Source organism: Dasypus novemcinctus, chromosome 17, assembly GCF_030445035.2.
Source record: "Dasypus novemcinctus isolate mDasNov1 chromosome 17, mDasNov1.1.hap2, whole genome shotgun sequence".
NCBI classification, from domain to species: Eukaryota; Metazoa; Chordata; class Mammalia; order Cingulata; family Dasypodidae; genus Dasypus; species Dasypus novemcinctus.
Window position 1 is genome coordinate 52524112 of NC_080689.1, and position 19734 is coordinate 52543845.

A 19734-nucleotide genomic window follows, 5' to 3' on the forward strand; every position below is an offset into this window, starting at 1 on the left:
ATAGTGCAGAAATGACTCACTGAAAATAAATCTTCTGAAGAAAACTTACTGCTTATAAAACTTCTAAGAGAAAAATTATAATACTTGTGTTTTGAACAAAGTGGCAAATGCAGAAACACACACACATTTCTCCTATGATTCTCAAAATTCCATGAGAAGGGGAAACGGATGTGGCTCAACCAATTGGGCTCCTGTCTACCATATAGGAGGTCCAGGTTTGATGCCCAGGGCCTCCTGGTGAGGGCAAGCTGGCCCATGCAGGAATGTTGCCCTGCGCAAGAATGCCACCCAGCATGAGAAAGCCACCTTGCGCAGGAGTGCCAGCTGATGTGGAGAGCTGGTGCAGCAAGATGATGCAACAAGAGACACAGTGGAGAGAAAATAAGATGTAGCAGAACAGGGAGTTGAGGTAGCACAAGAGAGTAATTGCCTCTCTCCCACTCCAGAAGGTCCCAGGATCAGATCCCAGAGCCGCCTAATGAGAATACAAGCAGACAGAGAACACACAGTGAATGGACACAGAGAGCAGACAATGGGTGGGGGTGGGGGGAATAAATAAAATAAATCTTAAAAAAAAAAATTCCATGAGAAGGAGGATGTTAGCTTTATGTGGTTTTTTTTTTGTTTTTTTTTAATGCTATCACTGGAACATTTAATCCTTTTCCAACTAGCAAGCTTTAGGGAGGGTGAACGGGTAAGATTTAGTGCTTCTTTCTGCAATTTCTAAAGATTAGGAAAGAAAAAGAAAAAACTCTTCTCACTGTCCTGTTCTTTACACCTCCCACACCCATCCCCAGGAAATAAGTTTTAGTACATAGTCTAAACTCTCTTGTATTTCCACTTGGAAATAAATCATATTCTTAAGATTTGGTATCAAAATGTTGACAGTGAAAATTAAAACCCTTAGAATCCTCATATGTTCATCCATAAATCTATTTTATATGTTGAGCATATATTTAGTCATTAGGATCTAACAGGCATTGTGCTAGGCATTGGGTTTAAAGGAAAAATAACTGTTTAGTAGAGAAATGTAACCAAGAAATCGGTATTTACCACATGGTATTTATTGAAAGTCCTTTGCTAGAGGTTACAAACTCTCTATGAGGGTATGGTGAGGAACTTTGGGTGAGATTTTTGGGGAGAAGAATTAGAAAAGGCTGTAGGAAAAGGAGTGGTTTGGGTTTATCTGCTGATGTAGCATGGTTCCTAGGGGACAAGACAGGGGGCATTAAAGTGTAGAAAGGAATGTCATGAGATCCAGAGCACACGTGGTGGACTAGCCTTGGATAAGAGGAAGGGAGCCTTTCCCACTGAACTGAGAGGGAAGATCCATGTACATGCAGATAAGTCATTTGTTGTTTGGTTTGTCGTTTGGTGGACTGGTGAGGAGCAGATGAACTTAATAAGTTCTAAATTAAAAGATGAGATTCTCTGTTGATTGAGCAGCGATTTGATCATGTGCGTTTAAAGAGAGCAGAGAGAAGTAAAGGTTGGAAAGGGTAGTGATGAAAATGGAAGAGCTTTAATATCTCAGTAGTCTAATTAAGGCCAACTTTTTTTCACATTAATCTCATTCACATATGTGGAAATAGGGCATAATGATTGTCAGGTAGAGTTTCTGAACACATATTGCTTTATGTAAACAGTACTTCTTGGCTTCCATGTGGGAGGATGACGCCTCTAGCTTCCTCCTGAGGAAGACATATTCTTTGCATTATTATTTCTATAACAGTGATCACGAACTTCAGTATCCCTGTGACCATGCATTTCTGCAACCATTGGTCAGGATTAAGAATGGAAGCTCTTAGTCTATAACTGAGTCTTCCTTCAACATGACACTGACTTAATACAAGAGTCAAACTCCAAAAATCTTAGCATACTGGCACCGGCCACTCCTACTTTTATATATGACAGTGTTCTACTTAAACTATGATCTATCTCATAAATTGTAAGGTATACCTTTCAAGCCAAATTTCCCAGAGACTTACATAACAAGCACTGAAACAAACTCTCATAAATGTTCCCCAGTAGAGAAACTATGCACGCAACTACCTGTTTATATGTGCAGTAACTTGAATTAGACATGAAAATTCCACATGGATACCCAGAATCAGCACTGTTTTAATTCATATATTAAATTTTTTGGATGTATTTAGTAGCAGATCCTAAGAAAATCTAACTTTTTATAAGGATTTTCTTTAAAAAAAAAGGGGGGGGGCTGTTAATTGAAATCTACATTTCATGGAATCCACTCTTCCCAGGAAAAATAAATAATTTGAAATAAATATTAATCTTATATTAAAAATGATAAGCAAATAAGAAAAAAAAAAAGATCCTTGGAAACTCCATATTTTAATCTTTGAAAGAGCCTATCAGTCTGTAAAATTTCCCTATCCTATAAAATCTAAGAGTCATATTGAAAATAAAATTTAAATGATGTCAGTTGCAGAAGTTATTACCTTTTCATTTGAATACTTGACTTCTATTGGATAGTTCTATTCCAAGAGACATTCTTGGAAAAAAAGAGGTGACAGCCAACTCATTGCCTAATTGATTTAGGAACAGTGCCCAGGGAGACAGTCCAATTAAGTTTACAAGCTGGCAATTAGCAGGAAGCCCTCTAAATCCCTACACTGAGAGCCTGTTTACCTTAATAAGAAGGCAAATGTGCTAGAGATAGGAAGAGAAAACTGTGCTTTTTGCAAAGCTGTTGTGAGTAGGCCCACAAGGGAAGACTGAAGAAAAGCTAGGTATATGTGGGCAGACAGCCTTCTGTTTGACAGGTAACTGGGTAATTTAGAGGATGTGTGTGTGTGTATGGGTGTGTGGGTGTGTTTTAACAGACATGCAAACATCAAACATCCACTTTAATTAGTGTTGTGTATGGAGACATACAACTGTTAAACATGTAGTTGGGCAAAGTAGAACTGGATTTTCTCATAATAAATGAGACCCAATCATTTTTTTTTCTTGGACAATATTGACATTATGAATAGATTTAGCTGCATTTTTGTTATGTAGGAAGTACATAGCCCTCACATTATATCCAATATATCTTTCAGGCTAATCAAATTATTTACACTAGATTTATTTCATGTGTTCAACTTCAGAGACAAGTAGATTCTTTTTTTTTTTTTAAGTAAATTGGTAGCTATTTAACAAATAGTACAATTTTGTAAAAAACTTAAATTCTGTACCACAGAGCCAAATTCTGTAAGGAGTTTTAAAATGTATTTATTCTTCTATGTTTGCAAGTAGCTATAAAGTATATTAATTAAAATCTATTTTTTTTTAAACCTAAGTGAGGTTCTCTCAAAAATGTTAAATGATACCAAACTACTTAAAGTATATCATATATTTCAGAGTCTAGCTGATAATGCAAAATGTATGCTTTTAAAGGTATATGAATCATAATAAAATTTTTCATTTAAAAGTTTTCTGGCTAAATTGGGATACACTGATATATTTTCATAGATATTTATAAATTCTTTTGAAAACAGCAAAAATTACACAGATATCTACAGCAAATTCTAAACTAAACTTCTGCTTTCTCTTCTTTTAAAACATTTCCTATATGTAATTCCAATCTTGGAAGCACCAGACACCTATAAACTAAAATAATTTTTATAGAAAAATTCCTGAAACATAGAACTTTTTAACAGACATAATAGAATGCACTTTTTAAATATTCACATACCTACGTCTTCAGGAATGATTTTGGTAGGCCATTTTATTTTGGAGGGTATCAAATTTGAAAGTTTGAGATTTTGAATTGAGATAATGACCAATTAATGCAGTTTGTATATTCTTCGATACATAATTTAGAAAATCATCCACAAAACTTTCTTGAGGAATCTATATCAAATGTTTCAAAGGTAAACGTATTTATGGGGTGACAAATAGAAAATCTGTATTCTAAGAATAGTTTTATTGCCTTAATTATAATGTCACTACCATAAACACTTTAATTTACTTACCGCCTTTCTTGACTTACCTAATTTAAATAAAAGCACACCCAAAGGTCCTCTGTCAAACCTAAGGAACAGGAGATCATAAATGTCCCCACTGTCAGGTTTCTGAGAAACAACCTGAGGAGCTATCCACTGCATCTGAACAAGACTACTGGAGACACTGAAGGATTTACTGAATTGCAGGGTCTCCCTGGGTGAGCGGTCTTCAGCCAAGAGCTGGATGTTAATAGGGTTCAGAGCCATATCAAAAATCTGCAGCTCTCCTTGGTTGCTGCCGGCTAGCAGAATGGCACCGCTTGGATGGCAGCTTATTAATGAAGGCAGAAGTTCAGCCTGGGCTAAGAGAGTCACTCTGTGGTAAGTTTCATAAAGAATTACTGAAGAATCTTCACAGCCCAGAATCAGTTTGTCTTCAGTAACAGTCCTGCAGCAGCTGATGGCCTTTGATCTTAGTGGTATTCTGATGACAGACACACACAGGAGTTTGTTCCGAACACACTCATAAATGCAGCTGTCAGCCATGGGCTCTTTGTCTACACTGGTGGAATGCTCCACTGTGAACACCTGATAAGGCTGCTTCGTGCCAAAGTGAACGTCCAGTGGGTCCCATTCTGTGCGGATAGAACTCAAAACCTACAACAAATATATTAAGCATATTCAGATAGACCTTTGTTTTTCTGCAGCTGTCATACATAGGTCTGTATACTAATCCAGCATCCAGCTGAAGACCATCAATTACCACCTTAAACACGAGCACCATGTACCTTTACACAGCACCTATCACAGACATACATGTACAGCACAATTAGCACAGGTGCAGACATTAAACTAGGAGATTTAAATTTTAACAATTTGTGTCGGAAAGTCTGCAAGAAACTTCAACAGACAAATATGTCCCACAATAAAAAAACAAAGTGAGCTTTTAGGGAAATAATATGGTTAGCAGAATATCTTAGCTTAAAGGCTCATTGAAGGATTTTAAACAACTTAGTTCATCTCCTTTCCATCCACCAGCCTTCCCAATACTGAAATTACTGGTAAATTACTTACCAGAAATATATTTCTAATTAGTAGGAATGGTAGGCAAAGGAAAAAAAATTTAGAGCTTTATTAAAAATCTTACAGAAATATGTTATTTATCGGAAAGGATATGAAGGAATGGTAAGTAGGCAAACAACCACTAGAGAGAAATAATAATGTAATATACTGTTTTTTTAAAATTAAAATTAGGACCTGGTTAATGATGTGGTTTGTCAATCATGGTGAAATAAAATTTAAGAAGCATCTTTAGTGTAGAAAGGAAAAAGTGACCTGCCTCCATGAAACAAAATGCATAAGACTAAAGTAATAAAATAGGCTATTCACTTTACCGTATGTTAATACAGGGAGGCCAAAATCAGAAGAGTGGTATTAAAGATGCTATTTTCTAGCACTTACTTTGTCAAAAATTTCAAAATCAGATGTAGGAACATTAAGCATAAATTTATGTGTGATAAAATTTCATAGAACTATATACCCCCCCCAAAAAAAAATCCATGTAAAATCTGAGGAAATATAAATAAGGTCTGTGCTTGAGTTAATAGTATTGTTCCAAGATCATTTTCCTGGATGTGACAATGTACTACGGTTTTGTAAAATATTGTCATTGGGATAGGTTGGGGGAATGGTACACAACGGGAAATCACTGTACTATTTTAGCAACTTTTTGTCAGTCATACCATTTCAAAATAAAATGGTATTTTTAAAAAAGCACATAGAGCTATGTTCAAGAAGATTGAGGAAGGGAAGGTAGGGTGATATGATATATTTTCACAATCCATCCTACACATCACTGCCAAACTAACCTTCCTACACTAAAAGGTTTCGCTCTGCCTACCCTGATCAAGTCCTTCAGTGGTTACCCACTGGCTAATGAATTAAATTTTTATTCCCCTATCTGGAATGCAAGACCCTGTAGGACCCACATCAAACCCCTTCCCTCCCTCACTTCCTCCTATCTGCTCTGAATTTTCTTTTTTGTCTAACAAATATTTGGGTACCAGTTCTGTGCCAGGCACTACCCTGGGTGCTGGAGATTCAGCAGTAAGTAAATCCTCTCCCCTATGGAACATATTCTCTAGTGGCAGAAGACTAGGCAATAAATAAGCCATTAAACATATATAGGACATCAGGGATAAGTTCTATGAAGAAAAGCAAAGCAAAGTAAGGAGAGTGGGGAGTGGCAAGAGTTAAGGAGTATATGCTATAGAGAGGTCTGATGAAGGTGCCCTGAAAGAAGTGAGGGGTGAGCCAGGCAAACCTAGAAGGAGGCTCCAGGCAGAGGTGAGAGCTCACCCCACATGATCAAGGAACAACAGGAAACCAATGTGCATGGAGAAAGGGAGCAAGGCAGATAGTGGTGGGAAATGAGGAAGGTGGGGAGAAGAGTATCTAGTACCCTGGCAGCCATTAAAAAGACTCTGACTTTTTCTAATGAGATGAGAAGCCATAAGCAAGTTTTAAACAAAAGAGGGACACAATCTAACTTACAAATTCTAGTATTATCTACTATGGTATCCTTTAATGTACTCTACTCTGAATTCAAACTAAAACCTGCCCTGCATTTTCCTGCACTAAAGCTCCACTCCTGTCCTTTGCCTGAAATCCACACACTTCACCCACAGAGCCATTCTTCCAACCAACCATTCTCACCCTGAAGAACTAGACCAAATGCCATCCCAGCTTTCTCGATTGCTTTCAGCTGGGTGGTGTCTTTCCCTCCCTTTGATCCTACCTCCATACTTTCTTCCCAACTCTAACCTGGCCAGTGCCTTTCATAACATTCTGCCTCCTACGTGCTGCTGACTTTTCACTGTTAAACCTAAAAGATGAAATTGTCTCATGCATTTTACACTTTTTTGTACTGTGTATAGCAGCTACACAAAGCTGTACTGGTGTAAGGTGTGTAATAATAAAGTTTTTAAAACTATGAATTTTTTAAAAATCTATAATGCTGGCTAAACTATCATATTGCCAGAAAGCTGAAAGTTTTGCAAAGGAAGACTTAGGATAGATAACTGAGGAGCCAGGGGGTGTTGAGGAGGGCCTGAATTCTCTCACAGGATAGCCTGAAGGGAGAGGCCCAGCCACGTGGCAGTCTTGGCCTATGGCAAGTTAGGCTCAAGGTCTAGGGAGAAGGGTTCCAGTCTTCCTTGTCTGCAAAAGTTGTGTGACCATCTCCAATAGGCTCAGTTGTTTCATCCAGAGAAAGGGGAAGAGAAGGGAGTAAGACTGTGGGCTGCATGTACGCACCCCAACCTTGGCCCTGGCATTTCACCCTCTCCCCCACTGCCAATTCCAGGTAACTCTAAAAAGCCAAGGTAAGAGGAACACCTGCTACTTCCCAACTAAATGTCCACTTGATTATCAATTGCTAAAATTCACCTAAGGGAAGAAAAAGTCCTACACGGTATAAAGATACCATAAAAGTTTAAAGAGTAAATAGCACGTGGGTATGCGTATGTTTCAATAAAAACATAACTCCACTAACAAAAATAATAAGGAGGAGGGGGAGAAGGAGCTGGAACAGCAGACACAAGCACATAGGGTACTGGCTACTCACTTTCCATACCCTGTCTTAGTTAATACCCCAAAGATAGGTATTCTCAAGGTCAGGAAGATGAGGACTGGGAGATGGTATAAGTTGCCCTTGGTCCTAAGGTTAAAAAGTAATATCGCTGCAGGTTTAAGAAAGATCTCTTTGACTCAAAATCCCAGGATCTCTGCAGGGCACGCTGCTTCACAAGCACAGGTACGTTTATATGAACGTTCTCAGTTAATTCTTCTCTGTGATCAGAGGGAGGGAATGTGAAGAACCACAGGGCAGTGGGAACCACAGTGTGGTGGAGGGATCCCCACAGAGGGGAGAAGAGTGAGAAAAAGGTGACGGGCTGAAGAGACAAATTATGCAAGTGATGATGAGGCCTGCTGACCTTGGGGTAAGAGTAGAGAGCTGTGTGCTGAGCTTTGTTTGTCAAGTGGTGAATAGAGAGAAATTTGCTTTATATGATTGAGGAAGTTTAGAGGAGGGGGTGTTTAATACACTGACTTTACTTTTTTTTTCTTTCTCCTATTTTCCTATTTGACTTTAGAGATGATTCATTCTTGCACTGATTGGGTTGTACCGAAAATAAATAGCATGCACTGTAAATATGAATGCAAAAACATCTCTAAAATGAACTAAATAAAAAACTATCTCCTCAAAACAAAAAATATACAAATACAAAACGTTGTTGCTAGTTTTTACATCTATTAACATAGAAGAGGATAAAAAGTAAAACTTTGTTTCTTTTATGGTGTTTCATGGAGTTTTTTGAAAATAGTATGTCAAGAACAAACAGGAAAATATATAGGACTCAACATTAACATTTAAAATACATGTATGCTTAAAACAGTATTTCATATAGTTGGCTTTAGAATTCAATTGCAAATTGGACCTGACCCTGTAAAAGACAGCAACAATCACCTGCAGTGGCGGCATACTTAACAGGGTCTGAATGCTTGTTTTGGCAACAGAGAGCTTGTGGGCAAGTTTCCTCATCTATAAAATGGGGATCTATTCACCTATGTTGCAGCATTGCTGTAAGAATGAAAATTAATGTGCCTAATATGTAAGGGACAAATGAGCCCTCAATAAATAGTGGCTCTTGTTCCTCAAGAGAAAGCCTGGTTTCTTTGGCAGGCACACCAGATAACAAAAGCAAGTGCGCAAGGGCAGTGCATCTATCCTTTGTGACCAAGGTAACGTTGATCAGAAAAGGATGAAAGAGATGGATACTCTATAAATTCCAAATTCAGTTATTTAGCATACATGGCTGATAGTTAGGTATAGACTATAAATGTGGAAAACAATTTAAAACACAAAAAGATGTGACTTGGAAGTTAATGTAGATTGACTTCATTTATTTAAGATATTTAGTACTGTGTCATATATGCCTCGCTCGATAAATACTGTTAATTGAATATACTTTAAATAAAAACTACAAATTTCACTTAATTGCATGTTTTTAAATCTATTTAAATTCACATTTATGTGATTTTTAAAGAAAACCATTGTGATTAGAATAATAGAAACATTTCAGTCTATGAAAATAATAAATACACATGCTTCCACAGTACAGGTATCATGTACTACACTACAATAAAATAAACAAGGGGCAAGAATAAGTATGTAGTAACAATAAATCTTTCGAGGGTAAATGCTTATAAGTAATTTGATTGACAAAGCAAATACCCTTAGGGCAAAGGTTTAAATCAATTAAGAATAGTGAAATGATACTTGGATGTTAGCTAAATGTGATTAATTGAGTAGAACTGATCCAAAAGTCATCAAAGGAGGAACAGAGAAGAAGAAATAGACCTTAACAGACCAATACCAAGTAAAAAGAATGAATCAGTAATTAAAATCCACTCCAAAATTTGCCCAGGACAACTAACAAAATGATGATGATGGACAAGTTCCGTTCCAAAAAACAAAGAGCATCTAAAACTACAAGCAAAACAGTTCCTTCCATCTGGCCCACAATATCTAGACCCCCTCTCAGTCTGAAGCAGACTGGACGTCATCCCAAATTCCTCAAGAATGAGGAATGAACAAACATAAGGGGGGAGTGCAATCACAGACCAAAGTAGACTTATTGGTATTAGCATGTAGTAACAAGAACTTGTAACATTCATATAAAGGTAGTGGTTACCAGAGGTTCTGAGGGGAATAGGAGGGAAGAAAAGGTGGAACACAGGGTGTTTTTAGGGCATTGGAATTGTTCTGTATGATGCTACAATGATGGATACAGGCCATTATACATTTGTCAAAACCTATAAAACTGTACAGAGCAAAGTATAAGCCTTAACATAAACTACAGACCTTGGTTAGTAGCAATGCTTCAAAATTGGTTCATCAATTGTCATGAATGTACTATGCAAATGTAAGATGTTATTAATAGGGGAAAATGTGAGAGGAGGAGGGGGTGGGTTATAGGGGAATTCCCTATACTTTCTATATAACTTTCTTGTAATCTAAAACTTCTCTAAAAATAGCATTTATTATTATTTAAAAACAACAACAACAATAACAACAAAATGCTATCAACAAAGAAAAGCCCAGAAACAGATGGCTTCAATAGTGAATTTTACTAACCATTCCAAGAAGAATTATTACCAGTCCTGCTCAAACTGTTCTAAAAAGTTAGAGAGGAGGCAATGTCCTAACTCAGTCTATAAGGCCTACATCACCCAAATACCAAAGCCAGATAAAGATACTTGAAGAAAAGAAAATTACAGACCAATATCCCTTTGAACATAAATGCAAGTATCCTCAACAAAATACTAGCTAACTGAATCCAATGGCACATTAAAAGAATTATATACTATGATCAACTGGGATTTATTATAGGTATACAAAGATAGCTCAAGAGAAGAAATTCAATGTAATACACCACATTAGTAGAATGAATGGGGAAAAAAAACACATGACTATCTCCATTGATGCAAAAAAGCCATTTGATAAATCCAACATCCTTTCATGATAAAAAATATTCAGAAAACTAGGATAGAAGGGAATTTTCTCGACATGATAAAGGACATTTATGAAAACCCACAGCAAATATACTCAGTGGTGAAAGGCTCCCCCCCCCCCCACCAAGATCAGGAACAAGACAAGGATGCCACCACTGTTATTCAATATTGTACTGGAAGTTCTAGCCAGAGCAATTAGGCAAGAAAAATGCCCAAAAGGCATTTAAGTTGAAAAGGAAGAAGTAAAGCATTCCCTATTTGCAGATGTCATGATCCTATATATAGAAAATCCTGCAAAATCCATAACAAAGCTACTATAGCTAATAAATGAATTCAGGAAAGTGGCAAGGTACAAGGTCAACATGTAAAATTCTGTTGTGTTTCTACATAGTGGTAATAAACAATCTGAAGAGGAAATCAAGAAAAAAATTCCATTTACAATGGCAACTAAAAGAATTAAATTTATCTAGGAATAAATTTAAAGAAATATTTTATCAAAACTATCAAAAATATTTGTTTTCTGCCTCAGCATCCATCTTACTTTGGCTAAGCCACTTGCCTCAACACTGACCTTTGGCCTAGTTAGTAAACAGTTCCCCCACCCAGGACCTAGACTCCCCAAAACTCAAACTCCTATCGACAGCCACCACCCGCAACTTTGACACGCCTCACCCAGAACCCACAGCTGGTCCCAAATGACAAGCTAACCATCCCCTTTCCCTTTCCATGCATATATGCCTTAAACTAACCAAATCTCTGCTTCCCGCAGGAAATCTAACTAACCTCTACCCTGGACCACAATAAAGGCACAAACCTGCAAGTCTGTCTTGCTCTGCTTGTTGGCTCCCCACCTGCTGGTTGAGGCACCTGAGTGGATCGCACTTCCCATTGACCCCTCAAGACACTCCCCTCTTTCTGGAACCTGTGAGTAGCAAACTGTCCTTTTCTCATGCATTATGGTTACCCATTATGTCACACCTGCCCTCTACCCAGACCAAATTAAAATCCAACTTAACTAATTTGAAGCAGATGTAAAAAAGTTGTACAAAGAAACTTCAAAATATTGCTAAAAGAAATCAAAGAAGGCCTAAATAAATAGAAGGACATTCCATTTTCACGGAGTAGAAAACTAAATATTGTTATCAATTCTACCCAAAGCAATTTATAAATTTAGTACAATCCCCATCAAAATTCTAACCACCTCTTTGCAGATATCGAAAATACAGTCATCAAATTTATATGGAATGGTAAGGGATCTTGAACCGCCAAAATCGTCTTGAAAAAGAACAAAGTTGAAGGACCACCACCTCATTTTAAAACTTCCACATTTTAAAACTTCTTACGATGCTAGAGTAATCAAAACAGCATGATACTGGCACAAGCGTAGACATATAGACCAATGAACTAAGAGTTCAGAAATAAACCCTCAGCTCTTTGGCCACTTTATTTTTTACAAGGCTGCCAAGTCCACTCAACAGGGGAAGAACAGTTTCTTCAGCAAATATGCTGGATAGCCATATGCAAAAGAATGAAGGTAGACCCTAACCCTACCTCACACCATATACAAAAATTAACTCAGATTGAAACAAGGGCTTAAATTTATGAGTCAAAACTATAAAACTCCTAGAAGAAAACAGGAAAGCATTTTCTGGACCTTATATTAGACAATGATTTGGTTCTTGGACTGTAAACCTAAAGCACAAAAGATAAAAAACAAAATAGATAACTAGAACTACATCAAAATTAAAAACATTTGTTCCTCAAAAAATTTTATCATGAAAATAAAAAGACAGTCTACAAAATGGGAGAAAACATTTGGAAACCATATGTTCAATGTTTAATATCCAGAATATATAAGGAAATCCTACAACTTGACAACAAAAAGACAACCTAATTTTTAAAAATGGGCAAAAGGGATATTTCTCTAATGAAGATATACAAATTAGCACATGAAAAGATGCTCAACATCTTTAGCCATTAGGGAAATGCAAATCATCATGACAATCAGAAACCACTTCTGCTCAAGCCACTGGATCCAACTGCTAATTTGGAGAATTTATGAAGTACAGAGGAACATGTTGAACTGCACCATAATTATACAAACAATCAGCTCCAAACTGTGGGAAACTACAGCTTCAACAGTTAAATGTTAATGAAAAGAAAGGGGTAGAAAGGAAACTTGTAGATTAAAAGATATTTAAAGGACATGTAAAAATGTGTTAAATGGGCAATATTCAACTATGGTTTCTGGGGATGCATACTTAGGTGATAAAATGACATAAATATACCAAAAAAAAAGTGATTAAAAGTTATGATAGTGGTGACTTTTGGGGACAGGACAGTGGTTGATATTGTGACAGAGCATGTAGAGGTGTTGTGAGTGGTAGCATAGTTGTATTTCTTGACTTGGGTGGTGTTTCCTATATAGCAGCTCATTAAATTATATATTTAATGTGATTTTCTTTATGTGTGTTTTATTATAATAAAGAAAATTTAAAAGAAACTAGCATCTGTAAAACAGAATACTTTTGCTAGAAGAAACATGTCTTTTAAATATTTTGGCTTTTTAACTGAAGGCATTTATAATGCTTTCTGAATGCTTCTTTTGTCAAATAATATTAATATATTAAAAGAAGATCACATTTTTACTTCTCCATCAGTTGGTATTCCTGCAAATCACTGCAAAAACAGTTAATTCTTATGGGAAAATATTCTTTGTGAAGCTATCATATTTCCTCAGCCCAGAATACAGTGTTTAGGGAATAAAAGCCCTGTTTATATGTTTTTAACCTATCTCTCTCTATTTTTTATTTTTTTTATTTGAGGAGCTGTAGGTTTGCCTTGCTTATGTGTTTTTTTATTAATTTGGTAAATAAATCCAGGTGATCTTTTCTGAGTAAGGTATTTTGAAATTACCACCATACTCAGAAAGCATGATCAAATCCACACAGCCAAACAGTTAAAAATGTTAAAATAACTGCTGAAATATAAAGCAAAGGGAAGAATAAGTTGAGTTGTCATCTCATTATTGACTAAGTGAATGAATAAAATAGTTCAAAGATAATGGTAATAACTTTCCAAAAGGAAATGTAAGAAATATGTGGAAATTTAAATGAAAATGACTACCATATATTATAATTATAATCCATATATACACTGTTAACATCTATTTTTAAATTAATTTACTGATAAAAATTATTTTTCTGCACCTTATCCATTGTATATTTTTAAAAGAATTTTTCTCCTAAACTACAAAATACTTTTGATTTGTGCTTCTAATTAAGATATGTACTGTTGTTTAGAGCTCTGTGGTGTGAAATTAGACGAGCAGTTTTCTAAAATCCATAAAATAAATAAAAAACACTGTTTCTTCTCTGAAAGACAGATAATTCAAGTCAGAGAGAGCTTACTTCTATGTTTCCTTTGTTTTCTTTTATTTTAGCTGCTTGGTAAGCCAATTTTCTACTTAGAATCTACTGTTAAAACTCTCAGTTGGGTCAGTATGTGGGCTTTATCCTTTCCATGGTCTGTTATGCAAAAAAAGAGATGGCTTTTAAAAAAATTTTTTAAAGTTTGCTGTAAAGCAGTGTTTTTCAACTTGGATGCATATGAGAATCACCTAGGGAACCTTTGAAAGAATACTGATGTTCCCCTCCCTGGACCCCACCCCCTCCCAAGACTCTGAGTAACTGGTCTGGGTGGGCTCCTTTCTAAGAGCTCCCCAGGTGACTGTAATGTGTTGCTAAAGCTGAACCACTGCTGGAGGATCTTGCTCCTATCACATAAAAGCTTATTATCTTTTCTGATTGAAACGTGGATGGAAAATGATTTTTGGAATTCTACAGTTTGCTAGGTTCAAAGATTACATTTCTTCTTTGTAAGGCTTCTATTTTTTTTTTTTTTTTTTTTTGGTTTGTATTTTAGGGTTTAAGTGAACATCATATTTTAATTCTGATTATCACTTCAAAAAGTTCCTTGGCCACTAATGAAAAAGAAGGAAATATGCCTCAAAAGTGGTTTACAGATTGGTGGTTTGGGTTGATGAAATCTTGAAACATTTGTTACATTTCAAAGGTAAAGACTACTATGTCTTCACACACACACACACAAAGAAAAACAATTAGTTCCTTAGAAGTTTCTTACAAAAAATGTTCACTTTAGCATATTCACATGAGGTTTAAAAAATCTTTACAAATTTTTTCCAATAGGTTAATATTGATAGAATGACAGAAAGCACCAAATACTAAAGAAAAGCTAATTACCCCAAAATGAATTATATATTAGGATTGAAAAGGGGATATGAACTATGTAGTCAGTGGTAAATAAAAATCATATGCAAATATCATATAAAACTTGATGAAAATATATTCAAATATATAACATGGATAATATTCTGAAAATACAAATTATGAAAAACAACTCAAGGAAATAAACAGAAATCCTGAAAAACAAACAATCCTTAAAAAAATGGAATCAGTAATGAAAATTCTACCATTGTCAAAAGACACCACACTAGGCAGTTTTATAGGTGAGTTTTTCCAAACCTGCAAGTATGAGATAATTCTTTTCTGGAAATGTTTCACAAAAGAGAAAAAAAAAAAAATCTAGACAAATCACTCCATAGGGTTAGTAAAATCTTGAATCAAGCCTAGAAAGGACAGTAAAATAAAGTAAGATTGTGTATCAATTTGAGCCTATAATGAACCCCTTTTAATCTCCCTCCTTAGCATCTCCAGGTAGAATCAACCACTCTGCCTTGGCTCCCAGGGGGGCTTAAACATACAAATTTTACCCACAGCACCATTATCCCTTCCAAACACCTATATGTTTTCATATTTGCCTTTCTTTGGGAGACACTAAGATCCTGGCAGGCAGGGACAGTTTCTTACTCATCTTGGAGTCCCTGGCACATAATATAGTGTATACTCCATGGTCATGCATGGCAGTTTCTGAATGATGTGAGCAGAGAGAGGGGAGGACCTTTCAGGTAGAAACATCAGCACTGTGCACAAGCAGGAGTTCAGAAATAATGAGGAAAAGAGTAAATTCATTGGGCTAGAACACAGATTTGTAAAATATCATGCAAATGAGGGTCAGCACCAATCACAGTGGGTTTTTCAGTGCCAAGGTTATTTTTGGCTTCAGTATCCCCTGAAGACATCAGAGCAGGCAATGGCTGATCAAATCTGTGTTTCAGAATCCAGACAAGCACTTTGAGAGCTACTGGGGACCCAGACGTAACTTAGTTGGTTTAAACTTATCATTTTAAAAATAAGAAAACTAAAGCCAAAGTAAGTGGCCTACCAGGCCACAGAACCCAGAATTAGCAAGCAGAAGTAGGCAGAAGCTTAGAGGGATTAAACTTGATTAAAGTCACAAGGTTAGTATATGGTTCAACCTAAAGGAAACCTAGGCTGAAACCCCAATATCCATGACCTAGATGACACCAGGAGGTGAGGCATGTAGACCATAAATACATCCATTCAGGCAGTCCTAATTACATTAACGCACTCATTTCTATCATGATATTTTGTGTAATATATAATGAAAGGATGATTTATTTTTACTTTCATTGTGAGAAAGAACATTTAATATAATTCTAATTAGCTTTATTACATTATGCCATTTTGATGAAGTCTTTTGCTCAATGAGCTTCTGGACCCCAGATCAATAAAATGGTAGGTATGAGCAGGCAGTGAACAGGAAACAACACACTCCCCTAATCTCACAGAATCACTGGGCATCCATGCCTACAGCACTTCATGTGGGTTTATTCACTGCAACAGAATTGGAAAAGTTCCACAAAAAGGAAACTAAAAAATGTATAAGAGATTGAGAGGATTCATAAAGAGACTACAAAAATAAATTAATTAAAAATTAGACTATCCAGTTTTAAATTACTGCCTGAAAGATTATAAAACCAGAAGAGATAGGTAGGGATAGAGAAAACTTGGACTTGTTCATTATATCTCAGAATACTAAGTCTAGGAAATACTTCTTAAAGCCTAAAAGATATTAGAGAACATGTAAGAACATAATATATTCACAAAGTAAAAAAAAAAAAAATTTTAAGGAGGAGGTTCTTTTTCAGTTAAAAAAGAAAAAAACAGGGAATGTCATGCTCAAGGAGTGGAGAGGCTTGTGGGTTTTGTCCTCAGCTTCTAGAGCCACCCTTCTGGTGCTCCTGTTTGAAGCAGGGCGCTGCAGAGTAGGGCCACTGCTCTGCAGCACTCCTTAAGTAGACCTTTCCAGCCATGGTTTGGCACCACAAGGTCTTACGCAAAACAGGAGTCTGACTGTTAATTGACTGAAGTTTGCAGAGGGTGACTGATAACACAGCTTTGACAGGCATGAAATTATGAGCAGACAGTAATGATATATAAATGACTACAACAAGAATCCCAATAGTGGACAGTGATTCAGAGTCTACTACATACAAGCACTGCCCTAAGTGCATGTATTAACTCATTTATCCTCATTTACTCTGTTTTTCAAGTAATGAAACTATGGCGCAAAGATGTTAGTAATTTACTCAAGGACAGTGGCGGGGCTGGGATTTGGACCTGGAAGCCTATGCTCTTAATCACTGTGTTTTCCCAGCCAGCCCTGAAATTGTCTGGGTATCTTTAGATATGGTGCCTTTCAGGATCCCATTTCAAATGTAGTTTCCTTTTTTAAATGCTTGAAAAATTAAATTAGAGGTTTAAAAATTATTCACATTTATTTCAGGATAGAAAAATTAATAATAATATTTAATTGCTCCTCCTTAAAATGTACATTAAAAATTTTAAATGTTTGTTTTAGATTTACCTCCAGTCTTCCTTGAGAATAACCTAGGAGCAGCAGATTGGCTCTGTTCTTCTCAGAAGAAATAGGGGCCCAAGGCCAAGCTTCATCACTGTCCAGTGGCCACCAGCAAACAACCATATCCTGAACACAATTGATAGCTAGATGACGCTCTGCTGTCCTATTTATTGGACCAGGTATTTCATAATAGGAAATCTAGTGGTTAAAAAAGAAAAAAACACACATGAAACATTTGTTTTAAAAGATGCAAAATCTTTAGAGTATTACAAAAATTGAAGCAGCTGTAAATGTAGATAAATGCAAGTAAATGTGCACGTTAAATATGTGCTGAAGGAGGTATCAGAATTTACCAAATTCTTCTGACATATATATAAAAAAGATGTATGTTCAAAATTCTCCCCATTTTTAACAGAGGGAAGAAAAAGGAGAAATGTGAGTTAGGGAGGAACTGGCTGTAGCAATTTCAATCAATACCAAAATGGACAGTCATGGTTGCTTGCCAGCATCAACCTACACATAGGATTTAAGACCAGCTGTATTAAATGACAAGTTCAGTACTGCTGACCAAGAGTGTCTGACTGCTGTTTAAGGCACAACACATTAACAATGACTGACAACAATCAAAGGAAAAACAACTTGAGACAAATATTTCTTTCAAGAATATATAAGACATATACGCATATATTCTGCATAAAAGGGATAACTCACAGCATCATACATAAAAGTTTACGCAGCTTCTGAGAATAATGCTTCCCTTTCTTAGGAAGGATTTGTAGAATTTATTATTCAAACTATGTTATTTTGGAACATGGTTATTTGAAAACATAAGCACGGCACCATCTGGGTGACACATGCCAAGGAAATATAGATTGCACCGTATTTCTGCTTAAGGAATTAATGGAAGGTTGATAGCTTGGAAGTAAAAAAAAAAAACTATCTTGCCATTGCTGGTCAGCAATAATCGAACCACTTTCTGGGGATTAAGCGCATGGCTAAGCCTACTGGACCAGACACTAGCAAAGGGCAGGGGGTCTTCTTATCAGAGAAATGCTTCTGGAGCCAGTCTCACTACATGACAGATTGCTTTCATATTCCTGTCTGCAAGGCAACAAAGGATGGCAGTAATGCGATAATGCCAGAGTGCAATGGGTGTTAAGAACCCGTTGCATTTATGTATTGTATTTAGTAAATAATCAGGCTCATCCAAATTGTGATCTCACCACTCAACCAAGGCCATTAAAATCAAGGTTAATGCTTTAATAATCCTCTGCTATTTTTTTAAAATATGGTCAAAAGGAACCCTTTTCTATTTGCATGGCCATAATATTATTGACCTCTTCATCCTCTGAATGCACATCAAAAGGAACTGAAATCAAAGTAATTACCAGTGTTGTTCTCTCATGGTAAACATTTAACTCCTTGCACTGCCCCTTCACTGTTAAATAAATTGAATTGTATTTTTAATGTAGACAGGAAAACTTGTGAGAAGTTAACAGTTGCAAGATATTTGGATTTTTCTTTGCCTAAGTTATTTCAATCAGTAAAAATTAAAGTATGGTACAGCTGTAAAGAAAAGCAGAATTATAATACTCTATACCACTCCTTTGTTTTAAAATCCAAATAGACAATGCAAAAAAGTACATATGTACTTTGTGCTGTTAAGTGAAATTCCTTTTTTAAATAAAATATTATTGAAATATATCATTCATACAGGAACTTACGTAAACAAGAAGTGTATAGTAAAAGTTGTGAACTTACAAAACAAACATGCATTATCATCGAACAAGGCTCCCATGCATTACCCCATCACCAACACCTTGCATTGTTGTGAAACATTTATTACAAACTACAAAAGAGCATCATCAAAATATAACTACTAACTATAGTCCATAGCTCACATTTGGTATATTTTTCCTTAACCCACCTGATTATTAATGTCCTGTATTAGTATTATATATTTGTTACAGTTCATGAGAGAACATCCTCATATTTGTTCTGTTAACCACATTCCATCTTCTACCACAGGATTCTCTGTTATACAGCTTTATGCTTTGTATAATCCACTTAAAGTGCACACTCAGTGGCTCTCATTTTCATGACAGAATTGTTAGTTGCAAATTCTTAAATTTAAATTTCCCAGTGTTATTATTTTTAACTAGCTATCTTATTTGAGAAAAAATACAATGAAATTGGTAAGTCCTTAAAAAAATACAAAATACATTATTTTGATGTTCTATTTACCATAGTTAAAACTGACCACTGGCATCTTAAGTCATCACATAATGCAAAACATTTATGTTACCTTAAATTTCATGGTTCCTGTGAGTTTTAATGGCATCAATGTCTATCATGATGGCTAAGAGGGCAAGTAAAATGATTGAGCTTCTTAAAAATCCTTCCAATG

At 36.0% G+C, this 19734-nt stretch overlaps 1 protein-coding gene across 4 annotated transcripts in view; it reads right to left on the reverse strand.

Moving 5' to 3' along the window:
• Nucleotides 1-19734, reverse strand: part of WDPCP (WD repeat containing planar cell polarity effector) — a 407401-nt gene that overhangs the window by 196325 nt on the left and 191342 nt on the right. For all 4 annotated transcript variants that reach the window (XM_058278665.2, XM_058278668.2, XM_058278667.2 and 1 more), the window contains 2 exons: nt 17334-17525; nt 3995-4604 (listed from right to left, as the gene is read on the reverse strand). In XM_058278665.2, the coding sequence (XP_058134648.1) occupies nt 3995-4604; nt 17334-17525 (802 nt within the window). The remainder of the gene's footprint in view (nt 1-3994; nt 4605-17333; nt 17526-19734) is intronic.